Genomic DNA, 10,072 nt, shown 5'->3' with positions numbered 1-10,072 from the left:
TCCACCTTTGTCCCTAAAAAAAAGATAGACAAAACTTGCATTTTTATGTAAGAAGGAAATCAGAAGAGAAATAATGAATGAAGATGTGAGAGAGAGGGGTGATTGTATTAGTTGTCTACTGCTGCATAACAAATTACTCCAAAATTTTGCAGCTTAAAATGACAAATATTTATTTTCCCACCAATTTCTGAAATCCAAGAGTGGCTTAGATGGGTGGTTCTGAGCCAGGATCTCTCATGAGGTTTTTTGTTTGGTTGGTTGGTTTTTGCTGTTGGCTGCACTGGGTCTTATTCACAGCATGTAAGATCTTTTTTTTTGAGTTGCCACATGTGGGATCTAGCTCCCTGACCAGGGATACCCAGGCCCACTGCACTGACAGCTCAGAGCCTTGGCTGTCGGGCCTCCAGGGCAGCCCCTCATGAGATTTGTATTCGTTTTCTAGGGTCGCCATCACAAAACGCCACGGACGAGGCAGCTTAAGCAACAGACATTTCTGTCCTCACAATTCTGGAACTAGAAGTCCCAGACCAAAGATGCTGGCAGGGTTGGTTTTTCCCGATGCCCCTCTCCTTGGTTGCAGACAGTTACCCTCTTGCTACTCTGTCCTCATTTGATCATCCCTTTGCACACACAGCTCTGGCATCTCTTTTTCTTCTTACAAGGATATCAGTCAGATTGGATTACGCCTCACCCTAATAACTTCAGTTTAATTTGACCACCTCTTTAAAGGCCTTATCTTCAAATACAGTCCCATTGTGAGATGCTGGGGTTAAGACTTCAACTTATGAACTTGAGAGGGGGAGTGGACACAATTCAATACTCAAAAAGGTTTACAGTCAGGACACTGGCTGGTGCTGTGGTCATCTGAAGCCTTGATCAGGGCTGAAAGATCTGCTTCCAAGATCACCGGCTGTTAACTAGAGACCTCTGTGGGGCTGCTTGAGTGTCCTCAGAACATGGCAGCAAGTTTCCCCAGGCTGAGCAATCTTAGAGAGAACAAGGAGGAAGCCCCAAGTCTTGGAAGCTATACTCTATCACTCCCATCTTATTCTATTTGTTAAAAGGAAGTCCCTACGTCCACACCCATGGTAGGGAGAACGAATGAGTCCATCTTTGGAAGGGAGCAGAGTCAAAGAATATGGGGGCATATTTTTATCTCCACAATAATCGATAAAGCAAAAACCCTGATGGAGGAGGCCAGAGAGGGCAGGGCTGGAAGGGTAAGCCTGGAGCTGTCAGCGGCCCCTCCCCAGGGCATCCCTTACGTGCCCACAGGTATAGGAGAAGGCAGGGATTGAACAGAGCTGGAAGTTGAGGGTGACTTCTTTCTTTTTTCAGTGATGCAGATCAAGGAGTTCTGCAGAGTGATTAGTGGGACGGAGCCTTGAAATTGGAGGGATTTTTTTTTTTTTTTCAGAAAGAGCTGACTAGAGCCCACTCAAGGATCCCCAAGCATTTCTAGAGTCTTAGGGGAGGTACAGGTCATGAAATTTCCTTGGCCCCTGTTGTCAAGATGGTGTGACCCATCCTTGGAATGCTCAGCTCAGTGCTCGGACTTTGCAAGGTGAGAGCAGGACTCAACAACATTCACAGGACAGGAGTGAAGGTGGACAGAGGGGTCCACAGAGTATGCAGCTCATTGTACTGCTTGTATTCCATTTATGGGTACTTACAAAACTACTCTGTTCCAAAAACGATTTAAGTTCCATTTCCAGGCTGGTTGAGATAGAAATGAAGCTAGGATAGTTGACAGACTGGGGAGAAAAGCAAAAGCTGAGGAGTTGTGATGAAATGAGGGAACAGTTGCCATGGGCAGAGGGCCCGATGCTGGTCTGGGGTGTGGCAAGAGAGTGGCAGTTGGAGGATGTGGCCTCTGCAGTGCAAGCATGGAGTCCTAACTAGTAGACTGCCAGGGAACCCCTCAGAGGATGTGGCTTTTGGAGTGGAGAAGTTCTGGGACATGGGAAGACCAGGGGAAGTTGTGGGAAGTGGAGGCAGTGGAGTCTGGGAGTCCAGGACACACGGCCGGCTCAACCCCCAGGGATGGCAGGACTGGTGGGGAATGCTTGTGGGGCAGATCCTGGAGGCTGGAGATGATGTCCATGGAGGCCAGTGCCATGGGTGAGGGCGCTGAAGAACACAGGTAGGCCTCAAATTCCTAGCTGGGGGGAGAAGTGAGGAGCCTGGGCCAGGCCACAGTGGGGAGTCAGAGATAGAAAATGCCCCCTGCCTCTTCCCCACTTGCCACCTCACTGGGGTATGTGAGGTTACCCCAAAGATGGACCAGCCTTTCTTTGAAAGAGCTGTAGCCTCTTTCAAGGAATCTCAGTCTGATTGTCTCCTTTTACTTTTTAGGTGCTCAACAAATGCTGGGAGGTATAGATTGCCATAAACATATTAATGCCCATGCACTAAGTAAAAAATGGAATGAGAAAATTCTTTGTTCAGCAGAACAGAGAGGCAAAGACTCTCTGTCACATTTGCCCGCTGCCTACAACGAGACACTTGTCTCACCTCCCCACAGTCTGCTCAACCCAAACATGCTGACCACGCATCCTCTGTACTTTTCCCTCTGCCTTTGCTAAAGTTACAGCATCCCTAGAGAATGCCCCTTTCTTTCCACTGTGAATTCTTGCTCATCTGACAAAGCCAATGTCAGAGGACACCCTCTCCAAGGGCTTCCTTCTCTGTTTCACTCAACAGATATGTCCTAAGTTCCTCCCAGGGGCAGGTCTGCGTTACAAGCAGGGAGTATGGGACGAGCAAAAAAGCCAGCCTCTGTGTCAGGATGCTCAATGCAGAGAGGGCGGGGCTGGTGGTGGGCGGGGCTCCTCCTGAGATCAGGGCCCCGCCTTCCCTCCCTGACTAGGGGGCAGCTACTCAGGCCTGCCTGATGCTCCCTGGGTACCGGAAGCAGCCAGGCGCTGAGACAGGTTTGAAAGGAGGCAGGTCCAGACTGAATTTCCAGCTATGCTACTGATAATGGGTCACCTTTCCTTTGTTGAGTCCCATGAATGAAATGGGGGTATCAGTGTTTTGTGGGTGCATGAGGTTTAGATCAAGTATGTTGCATCTTAAGTTCTGCTGGCTGGTTCCCTCAGCACTCCGTGTGGCGTATGGTAATGCCTGATGTTCACAGATGTCTGACCAGACACAGTCTGCGTTTCTGGGTGGCAGAGATGCTGTTCTGAGGAGGTTCAGAACCACACCACTCCCTATGTTGAGCCGAGTGCCGAGTGCAAAATAAGCGTTCAGTAAAGATGAGATAGGGCTTCCCTTGTGGCTCAGCTGGTAAAGAATCCACCTGCAATGCAGGAGACCTAGGTTGGATCCCTAGGTTGGGAAGATCCCCTGGAGAAGGGAAAGGCTACCCGCTGCAGTATTCTGGCCTGGAGAATTCCATGGACTGTATAGTCCATGGGGTCGCAAAGAGTCGGGCACGACTGAGTGACTTTCACTTCACTTCAAAGATGAGATAGGACTGAAGAAACTGAGCGAGTCTCCTCCAACACTTGCCATGGGGCTATGACACGTCCATCCATTCTTTCAAGAGTCCTTTCTTGGCCCCATGCCAGGCACTCAGGGCTACACTGATAAGCACTGTGGCCCCTCCCCGCCAGGGCTCCAGCTCATGGTCACAAAGACTGACATTCTGCTTTCTCTCTGCACACAGGCTGTCGGGAGCTGCTGCCTCAGGATGTCAGGGTTGAGACTGGTAAGAACTGTCTCTTCCATCTCTTCCATCAAGGGGTTGTTCATGGGAGTTGCCAAATGCTGACTCAAACCACTCCCAAGGAAAGAAGAAGTAAGGCAATGTGACCTTGGAAGGAAAATACCAGACACAGGGAGTTTGAGGGAAAAGTCAAAGTCACTCAGTCGTGTCTGACTCCTTGCCACCCCAAGGACTATATAGTCCATGGAAGTCTCCAGGCCAGAATACTGGAGTGGGTAGCTGTTTCCTCCTCCAGGGGATCTTCCCAACCCAGGGATTGAACCCAGGTCTCCCATATTACAGGCAGATGCTTTACCAGCTGAACCACCAGATTGTATTACCTAAAGAAAAATGAGTTTGGCCATACCTGGCCTTGGCAGGATGGCCACGTGCACAGAGTAATCCCTCACTTGTACTCAGGGCTTAAAATGTCTTGACAAAACACATACTATATTTAAAATAGGTGTTCCACAAGGATATACTCTATAGCACAGTATTATAAGATACTAAATATCTTATAATAACCTATCATGGAAGAGAATGTAAAAAAAGAATTGTTGTTCAGTCACCAAGTTGGTCTGATTCTTTGTGACCCTATGGACTGCAGCATGCCAGGCTTCCCTGCCCCTCACCATCTCCTAGAGTTTGCCCAAGTTCATGTTCATTGAATTAGTGATGCCATCCAACCATCTCATCTTCTGTCATCCTCTTCTGCCTTCAATCTTTCCCAGCATCAGGGTCTTTTCCAGTGAGTCAGCTAAACAGCATTAGGTCGCCAAAGTATTGAAGCTTCAGCTTCAGCATCTGTCCTTCCAATGAGTATTTAGGGCTGATTCCCTTTAAGACCAACTAGTTTGATCTCCTTGCAGTCCAAGGGACTCTCAAGAGCCTTCTCCAGCACCACAGTTTGAAAGCATCAGTTCTTTGGCGCTCTACCTTCTTTATGGTCCAGTTCTCACATCCGTACATGAATATACATATATATATATAACTACATGAATATATATATATATAACTGAATCACTTGGCTACATACCTGAAATTAATACACCATTGTAAATCAAATGTATTTCAGTAAAATTTTTAAAAAATAAAATGAAAAATAAAAGAACCTGGAAAAAAATATCTTGACAACAGTATTTTTCACTTGTTAACTTCTCCACTTATCTAAATAAAGGCAGCCCAGAGCTACTTCTAGGCCCATCTTTTCTCCTGTGGGAAGAAAAGCCTGGTGGGTGGGCACACGAGACAAGCCACAGTGCGCATTTCAGCCAATGGCTGGAATAGCCAGCTCACCTCGAAAGACTGAGGATCAGGTGTCTCAGAAGTGGATTCTTTGCGTCTTTGAGATTCCTTGTAGTGATTTCTGTCTCAGGCTAGGTCAGGAGCTCTTCTGCATCACGGGCAGAAGTCAGTTGTCAGGTATTTCTTATCACAAGAGCAGTGAAGACCTAGATCCCTCTGCTTTCTGTGACTCATTCTCTATTTCTTTCCTAAAAATGTTATTTATTTATTTGGCTGCACTGGGCCTTAGTTGAGGCCCACAAGATCTTTGTTGCATCATGTGGGATCTTTACTTGTGTCATGCAAACTCTTAGTTGTGGTGTGTGGGATCTAGTTCCCTGATCAGAGATGGAACCTGGTCCCCCTGCTTTGGGAGCGTGGAGTCTTAACTACTGGACCACCAGGGAAGTCCCTCATGCTCTATTTCTTCTTTTTTTTAAATCATTTATTTATTTATTACTTATTTTTGGCTGCGCTGGGTCTCCATGGCTTTGTGCAGGCTTTTTTTCCCCTCTAGTTGTGGTGAGCTGAGGCTATTCTTCATTGTGGTGCTTGAGCTTCCGTTGTGGTGGCTTCTCTAGGTGCAGAGCACAGGCTCTAGGCAGGGGCTTCAGGGGTCGCGGCACGCAGACTCTAGAGTGTGGGCTCAGTAGTCGTGGTGCAGGGGTTTATTGCCCTGAGGCACGTGGAACCTTCCTGGGCCAAGGATTAAACCCTGTTGCAGTGGCAGGCAGATTCTTATCACTGTGCCACCAGGGAAGTCCCCATCCTTTATTTCTTGAATCTCCATATTGACTTTTTTTTTTGCAGCTGATAGCTTTTTCTTTACCTCTTCTTGCTCATTCTTTCCCTGATTCAGCTGCTTCTGCAGTCATCTTTTTCTTCCAGTAGAGTTCATAAAGAAGCTCTACTTTCTGCTGCTTGGTTTCTCATTTATTTCCTAGTAGAGCTTTGGCCAAATGGAGTGATTGAAAGTCCCATTACAGCTCTTTTATGTATTCTTCTGGCTCATGTTGGGCTGACATCTTAAAATTCAGTATGAATTGGAAATGGTCTCTCTCTCTTTTTCATCTCTGGTTAGTATCAAGCTTGTATGAGATGCCCATCATCTGTCTTTGATAGTTTTCTCACTTTGGTGATTTCAGCAGCTGTTGCAGCCACGCAGTGCCGTTTTCACACTGGAATTTTATCCTTGTAAGAAAACTTCTCCAGGTCTCTGAGGTTCCTGCTATGATTCAGTTAGTTCACTGAAACCAGTATGTTGTTCAGGCTGGTCTTCTATATCCTGTAGCAACTGTTTTTCCTGTTCTTTTTCACTTAGATTTCAGTTTTACACAGTCATTATGCTAAGTCACTTCACTCGTGTCCAACTCTGTGCGACCCCAGAGATGGCAGCCCACCAGGCTTCCCCGTCCCTGGGATTCTCCAGGCAAGAACACTGGAGTGGGTTGCCATTTCCTTCTCCAATGCATGAAAGTGAAAAGTGAAAGTGAAGTCACTCAGTCGTGTCTGACCCCCAGTAACCCCATGGACTGCAGCCCAACAGGCTCCTCCATCCATGGGATTTTCCAGGCAAGAGTACTGGAGTGGGGTGCCATTGCCTTCTCTGATACAGTCATTATAGGCACACAGTTTAAAGAATCAGTCTCCCACTTCCTTTCCCAGAGAGGTGACCACCACTGACCTTCTAGTTAATTCTTTGATACTTCTCTCCATGTGTACAGGGCCACTTGAGTTTTTTATTCCAGGCATCACCTATTACTGATTTCCCACTGGGTGAGGAAGGTCTTAGCTCCTCACTCCTTTCCTTGCCCACAACACTCACAGTGTCTCTCCTTTCTCCCCAAATTGTTAAATCCCAGATTACAGGGTTTACTTATTTTATCTAAGGAAATGCTCCTCTCAAACCCAACTTATGATTCTCTGGGGAAGGGTGGGACAGGGATAGTTAGGGAGTATGGGATTGGCATGTACACTCTGATATATTTAAAGTGGATAACCAGCAAGGACCTGGTGTATAGTACAGGAAATTCTGCTCAGTATTATGTAACAATCTAAATGGGAAAAGAATTTGAAAAAGAATAAATACGTGTATAGGTATAACTGAATCACTCTGTGATACACCTGAAACTAACACAGCATTGTTAATCAACTATACTCCAATATAAAAGAAAACGTTTTTATAAAAACAGAAAATGTTCCTCTTGGTTGATCCCTGTAGTGTACTCTAAGTGCTAGACTGTAATTATCTTGCTCCCTATCTGCTTTGTTTTCTCTGTACTTATCACAACATAACCACACCTCACCCTACCCCCACCCAGCTTTCTCCCAGGTATGTCAACATCCTTGTAAAATGATTCATCTGGGAGTTCAGTCAATGTCATCCTCAGGAGGAGCTTTCTCCCAGAGCTGCCGATGCCATATCTACACTTGCATCTCCTGCTTCTGAGGCACACGTCTCAGGGTCATGGGGTCTCCTCCACAACCACCCCAGACATTTCTTTCACCTCTCCTTTACCCGAGTCCCTTTGCTTGGACCCAAGGTTTTTCTCTTTCTTGGTTTACTCTCTTGTTTTGATCAAGCACGACCTGTAATAGCTTCCTGAGATAGGCTGCATATGAAGCAAACATTTTTAACAACTTGCACGTCTAAAACTATGTTTATTCACATTTGAATATCAGCTGGACTTAGGGTTAGATATATATCCCTAGATATATCTATATATATATATATATAGATATAGATATAGATATAGATATATCCATACTAGATATAATTTTACCTGAAAATTGTGAAAACATGTACTCCTTCTGATTTCCAGTATTGCTATGGAGAAGTTGGAAACCCTTCTAATTCTTGAGCCTTTGTATGAAACTTAATTTTTCGCTCTGAAAGTTTTTGTGATCTTTTCCCTATCCCAAATATTTTGAAACTTCATGATTGTGTATGTTGGTGTGGATTTATATTCATTCTTGGTACTGTTGACTTAAATTTGTCCCCTAATTATTTTTTCTAAAAGACTTATGAGAAAATATTCATCTTAAAAATGTTTATTATCTTTATACGGAGATGACAATTGGGCTGGGTAAAAAAGTTATTGGATTATTTTTTCTATTTTTGTAATTGTGCTAAAAAATATCACATTCAATTTTCCATCTGAACCATTTTTAAGTATACAGTTCAATATTGTTATATATATTCACAGTGCTGTGTGACAGATGTGAGAACATTTTCATCTTGTGCACTTGAAACTCTTCACTAATTAAACATGACTCTCCATCTGTTTTCCTCTAGCCCCTGCAACTGCCTTTCTACTCTCTGTTTGTGTGATTTTAACTGCTTTAGACACTTTCTCTGAATAGAATCATACAGTTTTGTCCTTCTGTGACTGGCTTCTCTTGCTTGGTATAATGTCTTTGAGGTCCATCCATATTGTAGCTTATGACAGAATTTCCTCCTTTTTTAAGGCTGCATGCAATCTCAAAGCAAAGAGCTGACTCATTGGAAAACACCCTGATGCTGGGAAAGATTGAGGGCAGGAGGAGACGGGGATGACAGACGATGAGATGGTTGGGTGGCATCACTGACTCAGTGGACATGGGTTTGGATAGACTCTGGCAGTTGGTGATGGACAGGGAGCCTGGCATGCTGCAGTCCATGGGGTCACAAAGAGTTGGACAGGACTGAGTGACTGAACTGAACTGAACTAATATTCCATAGTGTACTATTTGCTGTGCTATATCATTTCATATAAGGTATTTGGGCATCTATGGATTTGGTATCTGCAGGGGCTTCTGCAGTCAATCCCCTGATGATTCTGAACGATAACTGTGTATTTTACATTTTTATTTATTCATCTGCTGATGGACATTTGAGTTGCTTTTACCTCTTGGCTATTATGAATAATGCTGCAGTTAACATAGAAATGCAAATATGTCTTTGAGATCCTGCTTTGAATTTCTTTGGAAATTTACCCAGAAGTGGAATTGCTGGATCATAATTCTAATTTTAGTGTATTGAGGAGCCTTCATGCTGTTTTCCCCAGTGGTGTCACAATTTTACATTTCCACCAACACTATACAAGGGCTCCAGTTTCTCTGCATCCTCACAAGCATTTGTTATTTTCTGTTCTTTTTATAACGGCCATTCTGATAGCTGTATTGCTCTTTTCCTGAGGTCTTTGTAGGAGTTGTTCAGCCCTCATTATTGATTTGAATTTGTCCTGAATTATCTCCTTATAAGGGCACTTGTCTTTTTATCTGCCTACCCCTCAAAAAATTAACTCTAGGATCAGTATCTGTCCTAGAGTTGATTTTTCTTTGTCATCATTTCAAAGAAAGGATGGTGTGTCTTCAACCCATAGATCCAAACCTTCATTAACTTCTGGAAAGTTGTCTTGAATTATATCTTTAAGTGATTTTTCTGTTTTTTCCCCCCTGTTTTCCTTCTTTGTGCACTTAAATTATTTGTATTTTCACCTGCCTTCCATATCTATGCTCTTCTGCCTCATCCTGATTGTTTGAATTTCTTTGTCACTTTGCTCCCTTTTCTTTTCCTGTCACCCATGACCTTTACCCTGATTTTAGCAGTGCTTATTTCCCTGTTGTTGCTCCAGTTTGCTTTCACTTCTGGCTCATGCTTACTTGTTTTCCTCCATTTCTCTTTTGAGCTCTGCCAATTCATGTCTCATCCTTTTCAGCTGTCTCAGTGTCTAATATCTGAGCTCAGCAAATTTTTGGAAATCGTGGGGAAATACTTGGTTATGACTTTCCACTGTTCTGTGGTGTTTGGTTTTCCCCTGGTGAGTGTCACTCACCTGCTCCTTTCCTCCTTTTACATTTCAGTATCTTTGTGTGTAGACCTGTGCTTTTTCCTTTGGGATTACTCCTCTTTGAGTAGGGTGAGCTTTCTTGGATCAGAAAGAGGTTCATGTGGGTTAATGCTGTGTTGCAGGCCAGGAAGAAACCTACTGAGATTTTAGTCTTTGCTTTCTCCACCGTCCATGGGGTCACACAGAGTCGGACACGACTGAAGTGACTTAGCAGCAGCAGACACTGGGTTTGGGTACTATAGGG

At 44.5% G+C, this 10,072-nt stretch overlaps 1 protein-coding gene across 2 annotated transcripts in view; it reads left to right on the top strand.

The window, feature by feature from the left end:
- The first annotated feature begins 3,697 nt into the window (after nucleotides 1–3,697).
- The window catches only part of MYO7B (myosin VIIB), an 87,993-nt gene continuing 81,618 nt past the window's right edge, over nucleotides 3,698–10,072 (top strand). For both annotated transcript variants that reach the window (XM_055571892.1, XM_055571891.1), the window contains exon 1: nucleotides 3,698–3,715. In XM_055571892.1, coding sequence (XP_055427867.1) covers nucleotides 3,698–3,715 — 18 coding nt within the window. The remainder of the gene's footprint in view (nucleotides 3,716–10,072) is intronic.

This window comes from Bubalus kerabau, chromosome 3 (genome assembly GCF_029407905.1).
Source record: "Bubalus kerabau isolate K-KA32 ecotype Philippines breed swamp buffalo chromosome 3, PCC_UOA_SB_1v2, whole genome shotgun sequence".
Lineage (NCBI taxonomy): Eukaryota > Metazoa > Chordata > Mammalia > Artiodactyla > Bovidae > Bubalus > Bubalus kerabau.
Note: the sequence above shows the minus strand (reverse complement) of the source record. Positions and strands in the feature narration are given on the sequence as shown.